This window comes from Macaca thibetana, chromosome X (assembly GCF_024542745.1).
Source record: "Macaca thibetana thibetana isolate TM-01 chromosome X, ASM2454274v1, whole genome shotgun sequence".
Taxonomy (NCBI): Eukaryota; Metazoa; Chordata; class Mammalia; order Primates; family Cercopithecidae; genus Macaca; species Macaca thibetana.
In genome coordinates, this window is record NC_065598.1 from 111,112,926 (window position 1) to 111,137,737 (window position 24,812).

The window sequence follows — 24,812 nt, forward strand, 5'->3', positions numbered from 1 at the left end:
CCGCTGCTTTCCTAGGCCTGCTGGAGTCCCAGGAGGAAGGACCCGTCGGACTCTGCCTGCCTGGGGACAGCCTGCTCAGCCCTAGAAGGGTCTGCTGCTGAGGCAGCATCCCTGTGCCTCTCCTCCAGTGGGTCCCTGAGGTAGAATCGGGGCAGGTCCAACGGGACGTGCAGGGAGGAGGCTCGGAAGATGCATCTTTCGCAGGACCCGGTCTGGTACAGCAGCGGACGGGGCCATTCCCCGAGGCTTTCTGGCGTTTCCCAGAGTGTCCAGGAGTCCCCAAGAGAACGGGGACTCGCGTCCAATGGATGGAGATCAGCACTATGTCGCTGAATTCAGGAGTAGAAAAGGAATACCGAGGACCCTTCTGAGGTGACAGGTGGAATGTCCAGGTTTCTTTTTTTTTTTTTTTTTTTTTTTTTTTAATACTCAGAAAAAAGGTATAAGGAGGTGATGGGCCTCTTAGGCCGAAACCTGAAAAGCACAGGGCCCAAGCAGAAAAAGTCCTGAGTGTTCATGGTCCTCCGTTCCACCTGAATCCACCTAGAGAGCGAGCCAGGTGGATCCGTGTGCCCCTCCACGGCCTTGTGCAGAGACACTGTCATGCAAAGAGAAATCCAACTTCCACCTTAACGCACAGTTAAGGTTGAGCGCGGTCCAGCGTTCCCAAGAGGAACCGGATGACATTCAAGTGGGACTTGCCTCACCTTGCCTAGGGGGACCGCGAAAGCAGGCCCCTGGGTTGGTGTTGCTGGTGGTGGTAGAAGCGGAGGGCGTGGCCGGGTTCTTGAGTTCTGGGGCATTTCTCTTGCCGCCTCTCGGCCTATCTGCGCCATGTCTCACACGTTCAGTTGCATCTCTTAGCGTTTTAAAGGCACACGTGGGCAAGACGTCCCGGGCAGTACGAGAAAATCAATGACGTTGAGAGACAGATAGCAGGAGAGGAACAGGCCCCAGTAGAAGTGGGCGAGAGAGCGCTGGGCGCGAACCTGGCACGAGAGAGAGAGTGATTATGGGATTGAGAGAGACAGAGAGAGCGAGAGAGAGAGAGAGAGAGAGAGAGAGAGAGAGAGAGAGAAGAAAGTGTGTCGTGGAAAATCCCTAGGGAAAGTCCGTGGGGGTCAAAGAGTCCGGAAAGGGCCAGGGAGGTAGCAGCTTGGCATAGTGTGTCCCTAGTGATTTGTCTGTCTTGGGAAGAGCATTCAATGTCACTGTGTTCCTGCAGCAGACGTCAGGCCTCTGCCCACGCCTTGACTGCTTGACGAGGTGAACATCGGGTTTCCGTCACAGAATAGGTTTGGGGAGGAAGATCGGTACACTTGGGGCTGGGCCATCTACCGCCCCTCCATGGCACCCACGAGCCCTCAACGGCATGCACGCCTCTGTGGGATTTCTACGTCCAGCCTTCCGGGCAGGGCCGTGGAGAGTTGGACGTAGGCCAGGTGTGAGGAGGACAGGTGTGTTTGGGGTGGCAGCTGGCTCCCCTCCTGTCTGACCTATGCTGGCCAGGGCTCTTCCACCAGCACCTTGCCGCTGCTGCCACAAGGGAAGGGCCCGGGACCCGGTCCCGCTCTTCCGGAATTGTAGGTTCACCTCAAGTCTGAGGCCAAAACCCCAGGGGTCAGTGGGACGCCGGTCGCCTTTGACCTCTTGGTCAAGCTGGCTTTGCAGTGACCCGTGAGTACGCCCAAGTGCAATTGTGTCCCGGAGGGCAGAGCTAGGGCTGGCATCCTACTATGTGCCCAGTCTCCTTCTCTTCCCTGCGGGTTCCACCATCCTCCCCATCCCAAAGGCATGGTTAGGGATGCGGTTAGTTCGGCTGCATCCCCAGGGCGGCCCAAGGGGACCGCTTTCTGGTTTGTCAGGAAGGCAGGCTAGTAGAAGGACCCTGCCGAGTCCCGTCTGCCAAGGACAGGGTCCGGCAGGTGGGCCAGAGCTGGCCCAAAGCGGCCGAGATGCTGAAGGGCCATGTGCGGAGCGCTCTTGGCGTTTTTTTCCTCCGCAGAGGGCGGAGGGAGTGGACATGGGGGAAGGGCAGGTGGGCATTTCTGGAGCAATACTGCCATCAAGAGGAACCCGCTTGGCAATCGAGCACCGGTCCCTGTGCTCGCCTGGGGAGGAGTGGCTTGGGACTGCCCTGGGGGAGCAGGCAGGACTAGGACCGGTGCCCGGACGGATCCGAGGTCTCTGGAGGCCCGAGGGAAGCAGGGTCCGCCGCCAGTTCGCGCCCTGGAAGCCCCAGACACAGGCGCCAGGTCTAGCTGGACAGCCGGGACGCCGGGCGGTTGCCGTACAGGAAGCCAAGGCCCGGGAGGCTGGTGGCGGCCATGATCTGGGCGGGACTAGCGGAGGCCTCCGCCAAGGAGCCTGGGCTCGGGGCCGTGGGCAGTTTGCCTGGTGCCCGTTTCCGTGGGAGCACCCGGGGTGACGGCCTAGTTGGGTCCTCGGCCCCGGGAGGCTCCCTCGGCCGCACTGCTGCACGCCAGTGAGGAGGGGCCACTGCCAGAGCTGAGTTCCGTGGCCAGTGGCGCCGGTGCCCGCCGGGACTGGCCGGCGCCGGGGTGTTGCTCCTTGCGGCCTAGGGAGGAAGGTGGGGGCCGCGGGGCATCCTGCGGGGCCCGTACCCAGACGCTTCCAGACGAGGTGGACGCCAAGGCGAGGCCAGGCCCGGCCCGGCCCCCCTCAGACACCAGGCATCCGCCTCGTTGAGACCTGTGACCCTGTCTTGTGGTGTCCATGCCCCCAAGTTGTCTTGGAGGCCGGCCATTCCCGGTGGTGCTCATTTCAGCCTGGGGGCCTTCCGGGGACCCCGGTTGTCTTTGGGGGTGCGCAGGCCCTTGGCCTGTGATCAGAGGCGCACCGACCGATGGGTTCGGTGGCAAAGCTTGCGTAATGGAGTCTCTCTGGGCATCAGCCGAGGGGGACCGCTGCTTTCCTAGGCCTGCTGGAGTCCCAGGAGGAAGGACCCGTCGGGACTCTGCCTGCCTGGGGACAGCCTGCTCAGCCCTAGAAGGGTCTGCTGCTGAGGCAGCATCCCTGTGCCTCTCCTCCAGTGGGTCCCTGAGGTAGAATCGGGGCAGGTCCAACGGGACGTGCAGGGAGGAGGCTCGGAAGATGCATCTTTCGCAGGACCCGGTCTGGTACAGCAGCGGACGGGGCCATTCCCCGAGGCTTTCTGGCGTTTCCCAGAGTGTCCAGGAGTCCCCAAGAGAACGGGGACTCGCGTCCAATGGATGGAGATCAGCACTATGTCGCTGAATTCAGGAGTAGAAAAGGAATACCGAGGACCCTTCTGAGGTGACAGGTGGAATGTCCAGGTTTCTTTTTTTTTTTTTTTTTTTTTTTTTTTTAATACTCAGAAAAAAGGTATAAGGAGGTGATGGGCCTCTTAGGCCCGAAACCTGAAAAGCACAGGGCCCAAGCAGAAAAAGTCCTGAGTGTTCATGGTCCTCCGTTCCACCTGAATCCACCTAGAGAGAGCGAGCCAGGTGGATCCGTGTGCCCCTCCACGGCCTTGTGCAGAGACACTGTCATGCAAAGAGAAATCCAACTTCCACCTTAACGCACAGTTAAGGTTGAGCGCGGTCCAGCGTTCCCAAGAGGAACCGGATGACATTCAAGTGGGACTTGCCTCACCTTGCCTAGGGGGACCGCGAAAGCAGGCCCCTGGGTTGGTGTTGCTGGTGGTGGTGGTAGAAGCGGAGGGCGTGGCCGGGTTCTTGAGTTCTGGGGCATTTCTCTTGCCGCCTCTCGGCCTATCTGCGCCATGTCTCACACGTTCAGTTGCATCTCTTAGCGTTTTAAAGGCACACGTGGGCAAGACGTCCCGGGCAGTACGAGAAAATCAATGACGTTGAGACAGATAGCAGGAGAGGAACAGGCCCCAGTAGAAGTGGGCGAGAGAGCGCTGGGCGCGAACCTGGCACGAGAGAGAGAGTGATTATGGGATTGAGAGAGACAGAGAGAGCGAGAGACAGAGAGAGAGAGAGAGAGAGAGAGAGAGAGAGAAAGAAGAAAGTGTGTCGTGGAAAATCCCTAGGGAAAGTCCGTGGGGGTCAAAGAGTCCGGAAAGGGCCAGGGAGGTAGCAGCTTGGCATAGTGTGTCCCTAGTGATTTGTCTGTCTTGGGAAGAGCATTCAATGTCACTGTGTTCCTGCAGCAGACGTCAGGCCTCTGCCCACGCCTTGACTGCTTGACGAGGTGAACATCGGGTTTCCGTCACAGAATAGGTTTGGGGAGGAAGATCGGTACACTTGGGGCTGGGCCATCTACCGCCCCTCCATGGCACCCACGAGCCCTCAACGGCATGCACGCCTCTGTGGGATTTCTACGTCCAGCCTTCCGGGCAGGGCCGTGGAGAGTTGGACGTAGGCCAGGTGTGAGGAGGACAGGTGTGTTTGGGGTGGCAGCTGGCTCCCCTCCTGTCTGACCTATGCTGGCCAGGGCTCTTCCACCAGCACCTTGCCGCTGCTGGCCACAAGGGAAGGGCCCGGGACCCGGTCCCGCTCTTCCGGAATTGTAGGTTCACCTCAAGTCTGAGGCCAAAACCCCAGGGGTCAGTGGGACGCCGGTCGCCTTTGACCTCTTGGTCAAGCTGGCTTTGCAGTGACCCGTGAGTACGCCCAAGTGCAATTGTGTCCCGGAGGGCAGAGCTAGGGCTGGCATCCTACTATGTGCCCAGTCTCCTTCTCTTCCCTGCGGGTTCCACCATCCTCCCCATCCCAAAGGCATGGTTAGGGATGCGGTTAGTTCGGCTGCATCCCCAGGGCGGCCCAAGGGGACCGCTTTCTGGTTTGTCAGGAAGGCAGGCTAGTAGAAGGACCCTGCCGAGTCCCGTCTGCCAAGGACAGGGTCCGGCAGGTGGGCCAGAGCTGGCCCAAAGCGGCCGAGATGCTGAAGGGCCATGTGCGGAGCGCTCTTGGCGTTTTTTCCTCCGCAGAGGGCGGAGGGAGTGGACATGGGGGAAGGCAGGTGGGCATTTCTGGAGCAATACTGCCATCAAGAGGAACCCGCTTGGCAATCGAGCACCGGTCCCTGTGCTCGCCTGGGGAGGAGTGGCTTGGGACTGCCCTGGGGGAGCAGGCAGGACTAGGACCGGTGCCCGGACGGATCCGAGGTCTCTGGAGGCCCGAGGGAAGCAGGGTCCGCCGCCAGTTCGCGCCCTGGAAGCCCCAGACACAGGCGCCAGGTCTAGCTGGACAGCCGGGACGCCGGGCGGTTGCCGTACAGGAAGCCAAGGCCCGGGAGGCTGGTGGCGGCCATGATCTGGGCGGGACTAGCGGAGGCCTCCGCCAAGGAGCCTGGGCTCGGGGCCGTGGGCAGTTTTTGCCTGGTGCCCGTTTCCGTGGGAGCACCCGGGGTGACGGCCTAGTTGGGTCCTCGGCCCCGGGAGGCTCCCTCGGCCGCACTGCACGCCAGTGAGGAGGGGCCACTGCCAGAGCTGAGTTCCGTGGCCAGTGGCGCCGGTGCCCGCCGGGACTGGCCGGCGCCGGGGGTGTTGCTCCTTGCGGCCTAGGGAGGAAGGTGGGCCGCGGGGCATCCTGCGGGGCCCGTACCCAGACGCTTCCAGACGAGGTGGACGCCAAGGCGAGGCCAGGCCCGGCCCGGCCCCCCTCAGACACCAGGCATCCGCCTCGTTGAGACCTGTGACCCTGTCTTGTGGTGTCCATGCCCCCAAGTTGTCTTGGAGGCCGGCCATTCCCGGTGGTGCTCATTTCAGCCTGGGGGCCTTCCGGGGACCCCGGTTGTCTTTGGGGGTGCGCAGGCCCTTGGCCTGTGATCAGAGGCGCACCGACCGATGGGTTCGGTGGCAAAGCTTGCGTAATGGAGTCTCTCTGGGCATCAGCCGAGGGGGACCGCTGCTTTCCTAGGCCTGCTGGAGTCCCAGGAGGAAGGACCCGTCGGACTCTGCCTGCCTGGGGACAGCCTGCTCAGCCCTAGAAGGGTCTGCTGCTGAGGCAGCATCCCTGTGCCTCTCCTCCAGTGGGTCCCTGAGGTAGAATCGGGGCAGGTCCAACGGGACGTGCAGGGAGGAGGCTCGGAAGATGCATCTTTCGCAGGACCCGGTCTGGTACAGCAGCGGACGGGGCCATTCCCCGAGGCTTTCTGGCGTTTCCCAGAGTGTCCAGGAGTCCCCAAGAGAACGGGGACTCGCGTCCAATGGATGGAGATCAGCACTATGTCGCTGAATTCAGGAGTAGAAAAGGAATACCGAGGACCCTTCTGAGGTGACAGGTGGAATGTCCAGGTTTCTTTTTTTTTTTTTTTTTTTTTTTTTTTAATACTCAGAAAAAAGGTATAAGGAGGTGATGGGCCTCTTAGGCCCGAAACCTGAAAAGCACAGGGCCCAAGCAGAAAAAGTCCTGAGTGTTCATGGTCCTCCGTTCCACCTGAATCCACCTAGAGAGCGAGCCAGGTGGATCCGTGTGCCCCTCCACGGCCTTGTGCAGAGACACTGTCATGCAAAGAGAAATCCAACTTCCACCTTAACGCACAGTTAAGGTTGAGCGCGGTCCAGCGTTCCCAAGAGGAACCGGATGACATTCAAGTGGGACTTGCCTCACCTTGCCTAGGGGGACCGCTAAAGCAGGCCCCTGGGTTGGTGTTGCTGGTGGTGGTAGAAGCGGAGGGCGTGGCCGGGTTCTTGAGTTCTGGGGCATTTCTCTTGCCGCCTCTCGGCCTATCTGCGCCATGTCTCACACGTTCAGTTGCATCTCTTAGCGTTTTAAAGGCACACGTGGGCAAGACGTCCCGGGCAGTACGAGAAAATCAATGACGTTGAGACAGATAGCAGGAGAGGAACAGGCCCCAGTAGAAGTGGGCGAGAGAGCGCTGGGCGCGAACCTGGCACGAGAGAGAGAGTGATTATGGGATTGAGAGAGACAGAGAGAGCGAGAGACAGAGAGAGAGAGAGCGAGAGACAGAGAGAGAGAAGAAAGTGTGTCGTGGAAAATCCCTAGGGAAAGTCCGTGGGGGTCAAAGAGTCCGGAAAGGGCCAGGGAGGTAGCAGCTTGGCATAGTGTGTCCCTAGTGATTTGTCTGTCTTGGGAAGAGCATTCAATGTCACTGTGTTCCTGCAGCAGACGTCAGGCCTCTGCCCACGCCTTGACTGCTTGACGAGGTGAACATCGGGTTTCCGTCACAGAATAGGTTTGGGGAGGAAGATCGGTACACTTGGGGCTGGGCCATCTACCGCCCCTCCATGGCACCCACGAGCCCTCAACGGCATGCACGCCTCTGTGGGATTTCTACGTCCAGCCTTCCGGGCAGGGCCGTGGAGAGTTGGACGTAGGCCAGGTGTGAGGAGGACAGGTGTGTTTGGGGTGGCAGCTGGCTCCCCTCCTGTCTGACCTATGCTGGCCAGGGCTCTTCCACCAGCACCTTGCCGCTGCTGCCACAAGGGAAGGGCCCGGGACCCGGTCCCGCTCTTCCGGAATTGTAGGTTCACCTCAAGTCTGAGGCCAAAACCCCAGGGGTCAGTGGGACGCCGGTCGCCTTTGACCTCTTGGTCAAGCTGGCTTTGCAGTGACCCGTGAGTACGCCCAAGTGCAATTGTGTCCCGGAGGGCAGAGCTAGGGCTGGCATCCTACTATGTGCCCAGTCTCCTTCTCTTCCCTGCGGGTTCCACCATCCTCCCCATCCCAAAGGCATGGTTAGGGATGCGGTTAGTTCGGCTGCATCCCCAGGGCGGCCCAAGGGGACCGCTTTCTGGTTTGTCAGGAAGGCAGGCTAGTAGAAGGACCCTGCCGAGTCCCGTCTGCCAAGGACAGGGTCCGGCAGGTGGGCCAGAGCTGGCCCAAAGCGGCCGAGATGCTGAAGGGCCATGTGCGGAGCGCTCTTGGCGTTTTTTCCTCCGCAGAGGGCGGAGGGAGTGGACATGGGGGAAGGGCAGGTGGGCATTTCTGGAGCAATACTGCCATCAAGAGGAACCCGCTTGGCAATCGAGCACCGGTCCCTGTGCTCGCGCCTGGGGAGGAGTGGCTTGGGACTGCCCTGGGGGAGCAGGCAGGACTAGGACCGGTGCCCGGACGGATCCGAGGTCTCTGGAGGCCCGAGGGAAGCAGGGTCCGCCGCCAGTTCGCGCCCTGGAAGCCCCAGACACAGGCGCCAGGTCTAGCTGGACAGCCGGGACGCCGGGCGGTTGCCGTACAGGAAGCCAAGGCCCGGGAGGCTGGTGGCGGCCATGATCTGGGCGGGACTAGCGGAGGCCTCCGCCAAGGAGCCTGGGCTCGGGGCCGTGGGCAGTTTGCCTGGTGCCCGTTTCCGTGGGAGCACCCGGGGTGACGGCCTAGTTGGGTCCTCGGCCCCGGGAGGCTCCCTCGGCCGCACTGCACGCCAGTGAGGAGGGGCCACTGCCAGAGCTGAGTTCCGTGGCCAGTGGCGCCGGTGCCCGCCGGGACTGGCCGGCGCCGGGGTGTTGCTCCTTGCGGCCTAGGGAGGAAGGTGGGCCGCGGGGCATCCTGCGGGGCCCGTACCCAGACGCTTCCAGACGAGGTGGACGCCAAGGCGAGGCCAGGCCCGGCCCGGCCCCCCTCAGACACCAGGCATCCGCCTCGTTGAGACCTGTGACCCTGTCTTGTGGTGTCCATGCCCCCAAGTTGTCTTGGAGGCCGGCCATTCCCGGTGGTGCTCATTTCAGCCTGGGGGCCTTCCGGGGACCCCGGTTGTCTTTGGGGGTGCGCAGGCCCTTGGCCTGTGATCAGAGGCGCACCGACCGATGGGTTCGGTGGCAAAGCTTGCGTAATGGAGTCTCTCTGGGCATCAGCCGAGGGGGACCGCTGCTTTCCTAGGCCTGCTGGAGTCCCAGGAGGAAGGACCCGTCGGACTCTGCCTGCCTGGGGACAGCCTGCTCAGCCCTAGAAGGGTCTGCTGCTGAGGCAGCATCCCTGTGCCTCTCCTCCAGTGGGTCCCTGAGGTAGAATCGGGGCAGGTCCAACGGGACGTGCAGGGAGGAGGCTCGGAAGATGCATCTTTCGCAGGACCCGGTCTGGTACAGCAGCGGACGGGGCCATTCCCCGAGGCTTTCTGGCGTTTCCCAGAGTGTCCAGGAGTCCCCAAGAGAACGGGGACTCGCGTCCAATGGATGGAGATCAGCACTATGTCGCTGAATTCAGGAGTAGAAAAGGAATACCGAGGACCCTTCTGAGGTGACAGGTGGAATGTCCAGGTTTCTTTTTTTTTTTCTTTTTTTTTTTTTTTAATACTCAGAAAAAAGGTATAAGGAGGTGATGGGCCTCTTAGGCCCGAAACCTGAAAAGCACAGGGCCCAAGCAGAAAAAGTCCTGAGTGTTCATGGTCCTCCGTTCCACCTGAATCCACCTAGAGAGCGAGCCAGGTGGATCCGTGTGCCCCTCCACGGCCTTGTGCAGAGACACTGTCATGCAAAGAGAAATCCAACTTCCACCTTAACGCACAGTTAAGGTTGAGCGCGGTCCAGCGTTCCCAAGAGGAACCGGATGACATTCAAGTGGGACTTGCCTCACCTTGCCTAGGGGGACCGCGAAAGCAGGCCCCTGGGTTGGTGTTGCTGGTGGTGGTAGAAGCGGAGGGCGTGGCCGGGTTCTTGAGTTCTGGGGCATTTCTCTTGCCGCCTCTCGGCCTATCTGCGCCATGTCTCACACGTTCAGTTGCATCTCTTAGCGTTTTAAAGGCACACGTGGGCAAGACGTCCCGGGCAGTACGAGAAAATCAATGACGTTGAGACAGAGATAGCAGGAGAGGAACAGGCCCCAGTAGAAGTGGGCGAGAGAGCGCTGGGCGCGAACCTGGCACGAGAGAGAGAGTGATTATGGGATTGAGAGAGACAGAGAGAGCGAGAGACAGAGAGAGAGAGAGAGAGAGAGAGAGAGAGAGAGAGAGAGAAGAAAGTGTGTCGTGGAAAATCCCTAGGGAAAGTCCGTGGGGGTCAAAGAGTCCGGAAAGGGCCAGGGAGGTAGCAGCTTGGCATAGTGTGTCCCTAGTGATTTGTCTGTCTTGGGAAGAGCATTCAATGTCACTGTGTTCCTGCAGCAGACGTCAGGCCTCTGCCCACGCCTTGACTGCTTGACGAGGTGAACATCGGGTTTCCGTCACAGAATAGGTTTGGGGAGGAAGATCGGTACACTTGGGGCTGGGCCATCTACCGCCCCTCCATGGCACCCACGAGCCCTCAACGGCATGCACGCCTCTGTGGGATTTCTACGTCCAGCCTTCCGGGCAGGGCCGTGGAGAGTTGGACGTAGGCCAGGTGTGAGGAGGACAGGTGTGTTTGGGGTGGCAGCTGGCTCCCCTCCTGTCTGACCTATGCTGGCCAGGGCTCTTCCACCAGCACCTTGCCGCTGCTGCCACAAGGGAAGGGCCCGGGACCCGGTCCCGCTCTTCCGGAATTGTAGGTTCACCTCAAGTCTGAGGCCAAAACCCCAGGGGTCAGTGGGACGCCGGTCGCCTTTGACCTCTTGGTCAAGCTGGCTTTGCAGTGACCCGTGAGTACGCCCAAGTGCAATTGTGTCCCGGAGGGCAGAGCTAGGGCTGGCATCCTACTATGTGCCCAGTCTCCTTCTCTTCCCTGCGGGTTCCACCATCCTCCCCATCCCAAAGGCATGGTTAGGGATGCGGTTAGTTCGGCTGCATCCCCAGGGCGGCCCAAGGGGACCGCTTTCTGGTTTGTCAGGAAGGCAGGCTAGTAGAAGGACCCTGCCGAGTCCCGTCTGCCAAGGACAGGGTCCGGCAGGTGGGCCAGAGCTGGCCCAAAGCGGCCGAGATGCTGAAGGGCCATGTGCGGAGCGCTCTTGGCGTTTTTTTCCTCCGCAGAGGGCGGAGGGAGTGGACATGGGGGAAGGGCAGGTGGGCATTTCTGGAGCAATACTGCCATCAAGAGGAACCCGCTTGGCAATCGAGCACCGGTCCCTGTGCTCGCCTGGGGAGGAGTGGCTTGGGACTGCCCTGGGGGAGCAGGCAGGACTAGGACCGGTGCCCGGACGGATCCGAGGTCTCTGGAGGCCCGAGGGAAGCAGGGTCCGCCGCCAGTTCGCGCCCTGGAAGCCCCAGACACAGGCGCCAGGTCTAGCTGGACAGCCAGGACGCCTGGCGGTTGCCGTACAGGAAGCCAAGGCCCGGGAGGCTGGTGGCGGCCATGATCTGGGCGGGACTAGCGGAGGCCTCCGCCAAGGAGCCTGGGCTCGGGGCCGTGGGCAGTTTGCCTGGTGCCCGTTTCCGTGGGAGCACCCGGGGTGACGGCCTAGTTGGGTCCTCGGCCCCGGGAGGCTCCCTCGGCCGCACTGCACGCCAGTGAGGAGGGGCCACTGCCAGAGCTGAGTTCCGTGGCCAGTGGCGCCGGTGCCCGCCGGGACTGGCCGGCGCCGGGGTGTTGCTCCTTGCGGCCTAGGGAGGAAGGTGGGCCGCGGGGCATCCTGCGGGGCCCGTACCCAGACGCTTCCAGACGAGGTGGACGCCAAGGCGAGGCCAGGCCCGGCCCGGCCCCCCTCAGACACCAGGCATCCGCCTCGTTGAGACCTGTGACCCTGTCTTGTGGTGTCCATGCCCCCAAGTTGTCTTGGAGGCCGGCCATTCCCGGTGGTGCTCATTTCAGCCTGGGGGCCTTCCGGGGACCCCGGTTGTCTTTGGGGGTGCGCAGGCCCTTGGCCTGTGATCAGAGGCGCACCGACCGATGGGTTCGGTGGCAAAGCTTGCGTAATGGAGTCTCTCTGGGCATCAGCCGAGGGGGACCGCTGCTTTCCTAGGCCTGCTGGAGTCCCAGGAGGAAGGACCCGTCGGACTCTGCCTGCCTGGGGACAGCCTGCTCAGCCCTAGAAGGGTCTGCTGCTGAGGCAGCATCCCTGTGCCTCTCCTCCAGTGGGTCCCTGAGGTAGAATCGGGGCAGGTCCAACGGGACGTGCAGGGAGGAGGCTCGGAAGATGCATCTTTCGCAGGACCCGGTCTGGTACAGCAGCGGACGGGGCCATTCCCCGAGGCTTTCTGGCGTTTCCCAGAGTGTCCAGGAGTCCCCAAGAGAACGGGGACTCGCGTCCAATGGATGGAGATCAGCACTATGTCGCTGAATTCAGGAGTAGAAAAGGAATACCGAGGACCCTTCTGAGGTGACAGGTGGAATGTCCAGGTTTCTTTTTTTTTTTCTTTTTTTTTTTTTTAATACTCAGAAAAAAGGTATAAGGAGGTGATGGGCCTCTTAGGCCCGAAACCTGAAAAGCACAGGGCCCAAGCAGAAAAAGTCCTGAGTGTTCATGGTCCTCCGTTCCACCTGAATCCACCTAGAGAGCGAGCCAGGTGGATCCGTGTGCCCCTCCACGGCCTTGTGCAGAGACACTGTCATGCAAAGAGAAATCCAACTTCCACCTTAACGCACAGTTAAGGTTGAGCGCGGTCCAGCGTTCCCAAGAGGAACCGGATGACATTCAAGTGGGACTTGCCTCACCTTGCCTAGGGGGACCGCTAAAGCAGGCCCCTGGGTTGGTGTTGCTGGTGGTGGTAGAAGCGGAGGGCGTGGCCGGGTTCTTGAGTTCTGGGGCATTTCTCTTGCCGCCTCTCGGCCTATCTGCGCCATGTCTCACACGTTCAGTTGCATCTCTTAGCGTTTTAAAGGCACACGTGGGCAAGACGTCCCGGGCAGTACGAGAAAATCAATGACGTTGAGACAGAGAGCAGGAGAGGAACAGGCCCCAGTAGAAGTGGGCGAGAGAGCGCTGGGCGCGAACCTGGCACGAGAGAGAGAGTGATTATGGGATTGAGAGAGACAGAGAGAGCGAGAGAGAGAGAGAGAGAGAGAGAGAGAGAGAGAGAAGAAAAGTGTGTCGTGGAAAATCCCTAGGGAAAGTCCGTGGGGGTCAAAGAGTCCGGAAAGGGCCAGGGAGGTAGCAGCTTGGCATAGTGTGTCCCTAGTGATTTGTCTGTCTTGGGAAGAGCATTCAATGTCACTGTGTTCCTGCAGCAGACGTCAGGCCTCTGCCCACGCCTTGACTGCTTGACGAGGTGAACATCGGGTTTCCGTCACAGAATAGGTTTGGGGAGGAAGATCGGTACACTTGGGGCTGGGCCATCTACCGCCCCTCCATGGCACCCACGAGCCCTCAACGGCATGCACGCCTCTGTGGGATTTCTACGTCCAGCCTTCCGGGCAGGGCCGTGGAGAGTTGGACGTAGGCCAGGTGTGAGGAGGACAGGTGTGTTTGGGGTGGCAGCTGGCTCCCCTCCTGTCTGACCTATGCTGGCCAGGGCTCTTCCACCAGCACCTTGCCGCTGCTGCCACAAGGGAAGGGCCCGGGACCCGGTCCCGCTCTTCCGGAATTGTAGGTTCACCTCAAGTCTGAGGCCAAAACCCCAGGGGTCAGTGGGACGCCGGTCGCCTTTGACCTCTTGGTCAAGCTGGCTTTGCAGTGACCCGTGAGTACGCCCAAGTGCAATTGTGTCCCGGAGGGCAGAGCTAGGGCTGGCATCCTACTATGTGCCCAGTCTCCTTCTCTTCCCTGCGGGTTCCACCATCCTCCCCATCCCAAAGGCATGGTTAGGGATGCGGTTAGTTCGGCTGCATCCCCAGGGCGGCCCAAGGGGACCGCTTTCTGGTTTGTCAGGAAGGCAGGCTAGTAGAAGGACCCTGCCGAGTCCCGTCTGCCAAGGACAGGGTCCGGCAGGTGGGCCAGAGCTGGCCCAAAGCGGCCGAGATGCTGAAGGGCCATGTGCGGAGCGCTCTTGGCGTTTTTTTTCCTCCGCAGAGGGCGGAGGGAGTGGACATGGGGGAAGGGCAGGTGGGCATTTCTGGAGCAATACTGCCATCAAGAGGAACCCGCTTGGCAATCGAGCACCGGTCCCTGTGCTCGCCTGGGGAGGAGTGGCTTGGGACTGCCCTGGGGGAGCAGGCAGGACTAGGACCGGTGCCCGGACGGATCCGAGGTCTCTGGAGGCCCGAGGGAAGCAGGGTCCGCCGCCAGTTCGCGCCCTGGAAGCCCCAGACACAGGCGCCAGGTCTAGCTGGACAGCCAGGACGCCTGGCGGTTGCCGTACAGGAAGCCAAGGCCCGGGAGGCTGGTGGCGGCCATGATCTGGGCGGGACTAGCGGAGGCCTCCGCCAAGGAGCCTGGGCTCGGGGCCGTGGGCAGTTTGCCTGGTGCCCGTTTCCGTGGGAGCACCCGGGGTGACGGCCTAGTTGGGTCCTCGGCCCCGGGAGGCTCCCTCGGCCGCACTGCACGCCAGTGAGGAGGGGCCACTGCCAGAGCTGAGTTCCGTGGCCAGTGGCGCCGGTGCCCGCCGGGACTGGCCGGCGCCGGGGTGTTGCTCCTTGCGGCCTAGGGAGGAAGGTGGGCCGCGGGGCATCCTGCGGGGCCCGTACCCAGACGCTTCCAGACGAGGTGGACGCCAAGGCGAGGCCAGGCCCGGCCCGGCCCCCCTCAGACACCAGGCATCCGCCTCGTTGAGACCTGTGACCCTGTCTTGTGGTGTCCATGCCCCCAAGTTGTCTTGGAGGCCGGCCATTCCCGGTGGTGCTCATTTCAGCCTGGGGGCCTTCCGGGGACCCCGGTTGTCTTTGGGGGTGCGCAGGCCCTTGGCCTGTGATCAGAGGCGCACCGACCGATGGGTTCGGTGGCAAAGCTTGCGTAATGGAGTCTCTCTGGGCATCAGCCGAGGGGGACCGCTGCTTTCCTAGGCCTGCTGGAGTCCCAGGAGGAAGGACCCGTCGGACTCTGCCTGCCTGGGGACAGCCTGCTCAGCCCTAGAAGGGTCTGCTGCTGAGGCAGCATCCCTGTGCCTCTCCTCCAGTGGGTCCCTGAGGTAGAATCGGGGCAGGTCCAACGGGACGTGCAGGGAGGAGGCTCGGAAGATGCATCTTTCGCAGGACCCGGTCTGGTACAGCAGCGGACGGGGCCATTCCCCGAGGCTTTCTGGCGTTTCCCAGAGTGTCCAGGAGTCCCCAAGAGAACGGGGACTCGCGTCCAATGGATGGAGATCAGCACTATGTCGCTGAATTCAGGAGTAGAAAAGGAATACCGAGGACCCTTCTGAGGTGACAGGTGGAATGTCCAGGTTTTTTTTTTTTTTTCTTTTTTTTTTTTTTAATACTCAGAAAAAAGGTATAAGGAGGTGATGGGCCTCTTAGGCCCGAAACCTGAAAAGCACAGGGCCCAAGCAGAAAAAGTCCTGAGTGTTCATGGTCCTCCGTTCCACCTGAATCCACCTAGAGAGCGAGCCAGGTGGATCCGTGTGCCCCTCCACGGCCTTGTGCAGAGACACTGTCATGCAAAGAGAAATCCAACTTCCACCTTAACGCACAGTTAAGGTTGAGCGCGGTCCAGCGTTCCCAAGAGGAACCGGATGACATTCAAGTGGGACTTGCCTCACCTTGCCTAGGGGGACCGCGAAAGCAGGCCCCTGGGTTGGTGTTGCTGGTGGTGGTAGAAGCGGAGGGCGTGGCCGGGTTCTTGAGTTCTGGGGCATTTCTCTTGCCGCCTCTCGGCCTATCTGCGCCATGTCTCACACGTTCAGTTGCATCTCTTAGCGTTTTAAAGGCACACGTGGGCAAGACGTCCCGGGCAGTACGAGAAAATCAATGACGTTGAGACAGATAGCAGGAGAGGAACAGGCCCCAGTAGAAGTGGGCGAGAGAGCGCTGGGCGCGAACCTGGCACGAGAGAGAGAGTGATTATGGGATTGAGAGAGACAGAGAGAGCGAGAGACAGAGAGAGAGAGAGCGAGAGACAGAGAGAGAGAAGAAAGTGTGTCGTGGAAAATCCCTAGGGAAAGTCCGTGGGGGTCAAAGAGTCCGGAAAGGGCCAGGGAGGTAGCAGCTTGGCATAGTGTGTCCCTAGTGATTTGTCTGTCTTGGGAAGAGCATTCAATGTCACTGTGTTCCTGCAGCAGACGTCAGGCCTCTGCCCACGCCTTGACTGCTTGACGAGGTGAACATCGGGTTTCCGTCACAGAATAGGTTTGGGGAGGAAGATCGGTACACTTGGGGCTGGGCCATCTACCGCCCCTCCATGGCACCCACGAGCCCTCAACGGCATGCACGCCTCTGTGGGATTTCTACGTCCAGCCTTCCGGGCAGGGCCGTGGAGAGTTGGACGTAGGCCAGGTGTGAGGAGGACAGGTGTGTTTTTGGGGTGGCAGCTGGCTCCCCTCCTGTCTGACCTATGCTGGCCAGGGCTCTTCCACCAGCACCTTGCCGCTGCTGCCACAAGGGAAGGGCCCGGGACCCGGTCCCGCTCTTCCGGAATTGTAGGTTCACCTCAAGTCTGAGGCCAAAACCCCAGGGGTCAGTGGGACGCCGGTCGCCTTTGACCTCTTGGTCAAGCTGGCTTTGCAGTGACCCGTGAGTACGCCCAAGTGCAATTGTGTCCCGGAGGGCAGAGCTAGGGCTGGCATCCTACTATGTGCCCAGTCTCCTTCTCTTCCCTGCGGGTTCCACCATCCTCCCCATCCCAAAGGCATGGTTAGGGATGCGGTTAGTTCGGCTGCATCCCCAGGGCGGCCCAAGGGGACCGCTTTCTGGTTTGTCAGGAAGGCAGGCTAGTAGAAGGACCCTGCCGAGTCCCGTCTGCCAAGGACAGGGTCCGGCAGGTGGGCCAGAGCTGGCCCAAAGCGGCCGAGATGCTGAAGGGCCATGTGCGGAGCGCTCTTGGCGTTTTTTTTCCTCCGCAGAGGGCGGAGGGAGTGGACATGGGGGAAGGGCAGGTGGGCATTTCTGGAGCAATACTGCCATCAAGAGGAACCCGCTTGGCAATCGAGCACCGGTCCCTGTGCTCGCCTGGGGAGGAGTGGCTTGGGACTGCCCTGGGGGAGCAGGCAGGACTAGGACCGGTGCCCGGACGGATCCGAGGTCTCTGGAGGCCCGAGGGAAGCAGGGTCCGCCGCCAGTTCGCGCCCTGGAAGCCCCAGACACAGGCGCCAGGTCTAGCTGGACAGCCGGGACGCCGGGCGGTTGCCGTACAGGAAGCCAAGGCCCGGGAGGCTGGTGGCGGCCATGATCTGGGGCGGGACTAGCGGAGGCCTCCGCCAAGGAGCCTGGGCTCGGGGCCGTGGGCAGTTTGCCTGGTGCCCGTTTCCGTGGGAGCACCCGGGGTGACGGCCTAGTTGGGTCCTCGGCCCCGGGAGGCTCCCTCGGCCGCACTGCACGCCAGTGAGGAGGGGCCACTGCCAGAGCTGAGTTCCGTGGCCAGTGGCGCCGGTGCCCGCCGGGACTGGCCGGCGCCGGGGTGTTGCTCCTTGCGGCCTAGGGAGGAAGGTGGGCCGCGGGGCATCCTGCGGGGCCCGTACCCAGACGCTTCCAGACGAGGTGGACGCCAAGGCGAGGCCAGGCCCGGCCCGGCCCCCCTCAGACACCAGGCATCCGCCTCGTTGAGACCTGTGACCCTGTCTTGTGGTGTCCATGCCCCCAAGTTGTCTTGGAGGCCGGCCATTCCCGGTGGTGCTCATTTCAGCCTGGGGGCCTTCCGGGGACCCCGGTTGTCTTTGGGGGTGCGCAGGCCCTTGGCCTGTGATCAGAGGCGCACCGACCGATGGGTTCGGTGGCAAAGCTTGCGTAATGGAGTCTCTCTGGGCATCAGCCGAGGGGGACCGCTGCTTTCCTAGGCCTGCTGGAGTCCCAGGAGGAAGGACCCGTCGGACTCTGCCTGCCTGGGGACAGCCTGCTCAGCCCTAGAAGGGTCTGCTGCTGAGGCAGCATCCCTGTGCCTCTCCTCCAGTGGGTCCCTGAGGTAGAATCGGGGCAGGTCCAACGGGACGTGCAGGGAGGAGGCTCGGAAGATGCATCTTTCGCAGGACCCGGTCTGGTACAGCAGCGGACGGGGCCATTCCCCGAGGCTTTCTGGCGTTTCCCAGAGTGTCCAGGAGTCCCCAAGAGAACGGGGACTCGCGTCCAATGGATGGAGATCAGCACTATGTCGCTGAATTCAGGAGTAGAAAAGGAATACCGAGGACCCTTCTGAGGTGACAGGTGGAATGTCCAGGTTCTTTTTTTTTTTTTTTTTTTTTTTTTAATACTCAGAAAAAAGGTATAAGGAGGTGATGGGCCTCTTAGGCCCGAAACCTGAAAAGCACAGGGCCCAAGCAGAAAAAGTCCTGAGTGTTCATGGTCCTCCGTTCCACCTGAATCCACCTAGAGAGCGAGCCAGGTGGATCCGTGTGCCCCTCCACGGCCTTGTGCAGAGACACTGTCATGCAAAGAGAAATCCAACTTCCACCTTAACGCACAGTTAAGGTTGAGCGCGGTCCAGCGTTCCCAAGAGGAACCGGATGACATTCAAGTGGGACTTGCCTCACCTTGCCTAGGGGGACCGCGAAAGCAGGCCCCTGGGTTGGTGTTGCTGGTGGTGGTAGAAGCGGAGGGCGTGGCCGGGTTCTTGAGTTCTGGGGCATTTCTCTTGCCGCCTCTCGGCCTATCTGCGCCATGTCTCACACGTTCAGTTGCATCTCTTAGCGTTTTAAAGGCACACGTGGGCAAGACGTCCCGGGCAGTACGAGAAAATCAATGACGTTGAGACAGATAGCAGGAGAGGAAGCAGGCCCCAGTAGAAGTGGGCGAGAGAGCGCTGGGCGCGAACCTGGCACGAGAGAGAGAGTGATTATGGGATTGAGAGAGACAGAGAGAGCGAGAGACAGAGAGAGAGAGAGAGAGAGAGAGAGAGAGAGAGAAGAAAGTGTGTCGTGGAAAATCCCTAGGGAAAGTCCGTGGGGGTCAAAGAGTCCGGAAAGGGCCAGGGAGGTAGCAGCTTGGCATAGTGTGTCCCTAGTGATTTGTCTGTCTTGGGAAGAGCATTCAATGTCACTGTGTTCCTGCAGCAGACGTCAGGCCTCTGCCCACGCCTTGACTGCTTGACGAGGTGAACATCGGGTTTCCGTCACAGAATAGGTTTGGGGAGGAAGATCGGTACACTTGGGGCTGGGCCATCTACCGCCCCTCCATGGCACCCACGAGCCCTCAACGGCATGCACGCCTCTGTGGGATTTCTACGTCCAGCCTTCCGGGCAGGGCCGTGGAGAGTTGGACGTAGGCCAGGTGTGAGGAGGACAGGTGTGTTTGGGGTGGCAGCTGGCTCCCCTCCTGTCTGACCTATGCTGGCCAGGGCTCTTCCACCAGCACCTTGCCGCTGCTGCCACAAGGGAAGGGCCCGGGACCCGGTCCCGCTCTTCCGGAATTGTAGGTTCACCTCAAGTCTGAGGCCAAAACCCCAGGGGTCAGTGGGACGCCGGTCGCCTTTGACCTCTTGGTCAAGCTGGCTTTGCAGTGACCCGTGAGTACGCCCAAGTGCAATTGTGTCCCGGAGGGCAGAGCTAGGGCTGGCATCCTACTATGTGCCCAGTCTCCTTCTCTTCCCTGCGGGTTCCACCATCCTCCCCATCCCAAAGGCATGGTTAGGGATGCGGTTAGTTCGGCTGCATCCCCAGGGCGGCCCAAGGGGACCGCTTTCTGGTTTGTCAGGAAGGCAGGCTAGTAGAAGGACCCTGCCGAGTCCCGTCTGCCAAGGACAGGGTCCGGCAGGTGGGCCAGAGCTGGCCCAAAGCGGCCGAGATGCTGAAGGGCCATGTGCGGAGCGCTCTTGGCGTTTTTTCCTCCGCAGAGGGCGGAGGGAGTGGACATGGGGGAAGGGCAGGTGGGCATTTCTGGAGCAATACTGCCATCAAGAGGAACCCGCTTGGCAATCGAGCACCGGTCCCTGTGCTCGCCTGGGGAGGAGTGGCTTGGGACTGCCCTGGGGGAGCAGGCAGGACTAGGACCGGTGCCCGGACGGATCCGAGGTCTCTGGAGGCCCGAGGGAAGCAGGGTCCGCCGCCAGTTCGCGCCCTGGAAGCCCCAGACACAGGCGCCAGGTCTAGCTGGACAGCCGGGACGCCGGGCGGTTGCCGTACAGGAAGCCAAGGCCCGGGAGGCTGGTGGCGGCCATGATCTGGGCGGGACTAGCGGAGGCCTCCGCCAAGGAGCCTGGGCTCGGGGCCGTGGGCAGTTTTGCCTGGTGCCCGTTTCCGTGGGAGCACCCGGGGTGACGGCCTAGTTGGGTCCTCGGCCCCGGGAGGCTCCCTCGGCCGCACTGCACGCCAGTGAGGAGGGGCCACTGCCAGAGCTGAGTTCCGTGGCCAGTGGCGCCGGTGCCCGCCGGGACTGGCCGGCGCCGGGGTGTTGCTCCTTGCGGCCTAGGGAGGAAGGTGGGCCGCGGGGCATCCTGCGGGGCCCGTACCCAGACGCTTCCAGACGAGGTGGACGCCAAGGCGAGGCCAGGCCCGGCCCGGCCCCCCTCAGACACCAGGCATCCGCCTCGTTGAGACCTGTGACCCTGTCTTGTGGTGTCCATGCCCCCAAGTTGTCTTGGAGGCCGGCCATTCCCGGTGGTGCTCATTTCAGCCTGGGGGCCTTCCGGGGACCCCGGTTGTCTTTGGGGGTGCGCAGGCCCTTGGCCTGTGATCAGAGGCGCACCGACCGATGGGTTCGGTGGCAAAGCTTGCGTAATGGAGTCTCTCTGGGCATCAGCCGAGGGGACCGCTGCTTTCCTAGGCCTGCTGGAGTCCCAGGAGGAAGGACCCGTCGGACTCTGCCTGCCTGGGGACAGCCTGCTCAGCCCTAGAAGGGTCTGCTGCTGAGGCAGCATCCCTGTGCCTCTCCTCCAGTGGGTCCCTGAGGTAGAATCGGGGCAGGTCCAACGGGACGTGCAGGGAGGAGGCTCGGAAGATGCATCTTTCGCAGGACCCGGTCTGGTACAGCAGCGGACGGGGCCATTCCCCGAGGCTTTCTGGCGTTTCCCAGAGTGTCCAGGAGTCCCCAAGAGAACGGGGACTCGCGTCCAATGGATGGAGATCAGCACTATGTCGCTGAATTCAGGAGTAGAAAAGGAATACCGAGGACCCTTCTGAGGTGACAGGTGGAATGTCCAGGTTTCTTTTTTTTTTTCTTTTTTTTTTTTTTTAATACTCAGAAAAAAGGTATAAGGAGGTGATGGGCCTCTTAGGCCCGAAACCTGAAAAGCACAGGACCCAAGCAGAAAAAGTCCTGAGTGTTCATGGTCCTCCGTTCCACCTGAATCCACCTAGAGAGCGAGCCAGGTGGATCCGTGTGCCCCTCCACGGCCTTGTGCAGAGACACTGTCATGCAAAGAGAAATCCAACTTCCACCTTAACGCACAGTTAAGGTTGAGCGCGGTCCAGCGTTCCCAAGAGGAACCGGATGACATTCAAGTGGGACTTGCCTCACCTTGCCTAGGGGGACCGCGAAAGCAGGCCCCTGGGTTGGTGTTGCTGGTGGTGGTAGAAGCGGAGGGCGTGGCCGGGTTCTTGAGTTCTGGGGCATTTCTCTTGCCGCCTCTCGGCCTATCTGCGCCATGTCTCACACGTTCAGTTGCATCTCTTAGCGTTTTAAAGGCACACGTGGGCAAGACGTCCCGGGCAGTACGAGAAAATCAATGACGTTGAGACAGAGAGAGCAGGAGAGGAAGCAGGCCCCAGTAGAAGTGGGCGAGAGAGCGCTGGGCGCGAACCTGGCACGAGAGAGAGAGTGATTATGGGATTGAGAGAGACAGAGAGAGCGAGAGACAGAGAGAGAGAGAGAGAGAGAGAGAGAGAGAGAAGAAAGTGTGTCGTGGAAAATCCCTAGGGAAAGTCCGTGGGGGTCAAAGAGTCCGGAAAGGGCCAGGGAGGTAGCAGCTTGGCATAGTGTGTCCCTAGTGATTTGTCTGTCTTGGGAAGAGCATTCAATGTCACTGTGTTCCTGCAGCAGACGTCAGGCCTCTGCCCACGCCTTGACTGCTTGACGAGGTGAACATCGGGTTTCCGTCACAGAATAGGTTTGGGGAGGAAGATCGGTACACTTGGGGCTGGGCCATCTACCGCCCCTCCATGGCACCCACGAGCCCTCAACGGCATGCACGCCTCTGTGGGATTTCTACGTCCAGCCTTCCGGGCAGGGCCGTGGAGAGTTGGACGTAGGCCAGGTGTGAGGAGGACAGGTGTGTTTGGGGTGGCAGCTGGCTCCCCTCCTGTCTGACCTATGCTGGCCAGGGCTCTTCCACCAGCACCTTGCCGCTGCTGCCACAAGGGAAGGGCCCGGGACCCGGTCCCGCTCTTCCGGAATTGTAGGTTCACCTCAAGTCTGAGGCCAAAACCCCAGGGGTCAGTGGGACGCCGGTCGCCTTTGACCTCTTGGTCAAGCTGGCTTTGCAGTGACCCGTGAGTACGCCCAAGTGCAATTGTGTCCCGGAGGGCAGAGCTAGGGCTGGCATCCTACTATGTGCCCAGTCTCCTTCTCTTCCCTGCGGGTTCCACCATCCTCCCCATCCCAAAGGCATGGTTAGGGATGCGGTTAGTTCGGCTGCATCCCCAGGGCGGCCCAAGGGGACCGCTTTCTGGTTTGTCAGGAAGGCAGGCTAGTAGAAGGACCCTGCCGAGTCCCGTCTGCCAAGGACAGGGTCCGGCAGGTGGGCCAGAGCTGGCCCAAAGCGGCCGAGATGCTGAAGGGCCATGTGCGGAGCGCTCTTGGCGTTTTTTTCCTCCGCAGAGGGCGGAGGGAGTGGACATGGGGGAAGGGCAGGTGGGCATTTCTGGAGCAATACTGCCATCAAGAGGAACCCGCTTGGCAATCGAGCACCGGTCCCTGTGCTCGCCTGGGGAGGAGTGGCTTGGGACTGCCCTGGGGGAGCAGGCAGGACTAGGACCGGTGCCCGGACGGATCCGAGGTCTCTGGAGGCCCGAGGGAAGCAGGGTCCGCCGCCAGTTCGCGCCCTGGAAGCCCCAGACACAGGCGCCAGGTCTAGCTGGACAGCCGGGACGCCGGGCGGTTGCCGTACAGGAAGCCAAGGCCCGGGAGGCTGGTGGCGGCCATGATCTGGGCGGGACTAGCGGAGGCCTCCGCCAAGGAGCCTGGGCTCGGGGCCGTGGGCAGTTTGCCTGGTGCCCGTTTCCGTGGGAGCACCCGGGGTGACGGCCTAGTTGGGTCCTCGGCCCCGGGAGGCTCCCTCGGCCGCACTGCACGCCAGTGAGGAGGGGCCACTGCCAGAGCTGAGTTCCGTGGCCAGTGGCGCCGGTGCCCGCCGGGACTGGCCGGCGCCGGGGTGTTGCTCCTTGCGGCCTAGGGAGGAAGGTGGGCCGCGGGGCATCCTGCGGGGCCCGTACCCAGACGCTTCCAGACGAGGTGGACGCCAAGGCGAGGCCAGGCCCGGCCCGGCCCCCCTCAGACACCAGGCATCCGCCTCGTTGAGACCTGTGACCCTGTCTTGTGGTGTCCATGCCCCCAAGTTGTCTTGGAGGCCGGCCATTCCCGGTGGTGCTCATTTCAGCCTGGGGGCCTTCCGGGGACCCCGGTTGTCTTTGGGGGTGCGCAGGCCCTTGGCCTGTGATCAGAGGCGCACCGACCGATGGGTTCGGTGGCAAAGCTTGCGTAATGGAGTCTCTCTGGGCATCAGCCGAGGGGGACCGCTGCTTTCCTAGGCCTGCTGGAGTCCCAGGAGGAAGGACCCGTCGGACTCTGCCTGCCTGGGGACAGCCTGCTCAGCCCTAGAAGGGTCTGCTGCTGAGGCAGCATCCCTGTGCCTCTCCTCCAGTGGGTCCCTGAGGTAGAATCGGGGCAGGTCCAACGGGACGTGCAGGGAGGAGGCTCGGAAGATGCATCTTTCGCAGGACCCGGTCTGGTACAGCAGCGGACGGGGCCATTCCCCGAGGCTTTCTGGCGTTTCCCAGAGTGTCCAGGAGTCCCCAAGAGAACGGGGACTCGCGTCCAATGGATGGAGATCAGCACTATGTCGCTGAATTCAGGAGTAGAAAAGGAATACCGAGGACCCTTCTGAGGTGACAGGTGGAATGTCCAGGTTTCTTTTTTTTTTTTTTTTTTTTTTTTTTAATACTCAGAAAAAAGGTATAAGGAGGTGATGGGCCTCTTAGGCCCGAAACCTGAAAAGCACAGGGCCCAAGCAGAAAAAGTCCTGAGTGTTCATGGTCCTCCGTTCCACCTGAATCCACCTAGAGAGCGAGCCAGGTGGATCCGTGTGCCCCTCCACGGCCTTGTGCAGAGACACTGTCATGCAAAGAGAAATCCAACTTCCACCTCAACGCACAGTTAAGGTTGAGCGCGGTCCAGCGTTCCCAAGAGGAACCGGATGACATTCAAGTGGGACTTGCCTCACCTTGGCTAGGGGGACCGCGAAAGCAGGCCCCTGGGTTGGTGTTGCTGGTGGTGGTAGAAGCGGAGGGCGTGGCCGGGTTCTTGAGTTCTGGGGCATTTCTCTTGCCGCCTCTCGGCCTATCTGCGCCATGTCTCACACGTTCAGTTGCATCTCTTAGCGTTTTAAAGGCACACGTGGGCAAGACGTCCCGGGCAGTACGAGAAAATCAATGACGTTGAGACAGAGAGAGCAGGAGAGGAAGCAGGCCCCAGTAGAAGTGGGCGAGAGAGCGCTGGGCGCGAACCTGGCACGAGAGAGAGAGTGATTATGGGATTGAGAGAGACAGAGAGAGCGAGAGAGAGAGAGAGAGAGAGAGAGAGAGAGAGAGAGAGAAGAAAGTGTGGTGTGTCGTGGAAAATCCCTAGGGAAAGTCCGTGGGGGTCAAAGAGTCCGGAAAGGGCCAGGGAGGTAGCAGCTTGGCATAGTGTGTCCCTAGTGATTTGTCTGTCTTGGGAAGAGCATTCAATGTCACTGTGTTCCTGCAGCAGACGTCAGGCCTCTGCCCACGCCTTGACTGCTTGACGAGGTGAACATCGGGTTTCCGTCACAGAATAGGTTTGGGGAGGAAGATCGGTACACTTGGGGCTGGGCCATCTACCGCCCCTCCATGGCACCCACGAGCCCTCAACGGCATGCACGCCTCTGTGGGATTTCTACGTCCAGCCTTCCGGGCAGGGCCGTGGAGAGTTG

At 61.3% G+C, this 24,812-nt stretch overlaps 1 protein-coding gene and 1 long non-coding RNA gene across 5 annotated transcripts in view; one reads left to right on the top strand and one right to left on the bottom strand.

Annotated features, from left to right (window-relative positions):
• LOC126946633 (uncharacterized) lies at positions 1-24,464 on the top strand. Its single transcript, XR_007722726.1, has 3 exons — positions 1-440; positions 20,896-21,540; positions 24,441-24,464. It is a non-coding gene; the product is annotated as an uncharacterized LOC126946633 (long non-coding RNA).
• LOC126946626 (uncharacterized) overlaps positions 1-24,812 on the bottom strand; it is a 120,153-nt gene that overhangs the window by 22,619 nt on the left and 72,722 nt on the right. The window contains exon 2 of one of the 4 annotated variants that reach the window (XM_050777187.1): positions 9,486-9,764. The exons of 2 other annotated variants lie outside the window; for them this stretch is intronic. In XM_050777187.1, coding sequence (XP_050633144.1) covers positions 9,636-9,764 — 129 coding nt within the window. In that variant the 3' untranslated portion in view covers positions 9,486-9,635. Of the gene's footprint in view, positions 1-9,485; positions 9,765-18,246; positions 18,525-24,812 lie in introns of those variants that run through there. One more of the 4 variants, XM_050777189.1, reaches the window with a different exon arrangement.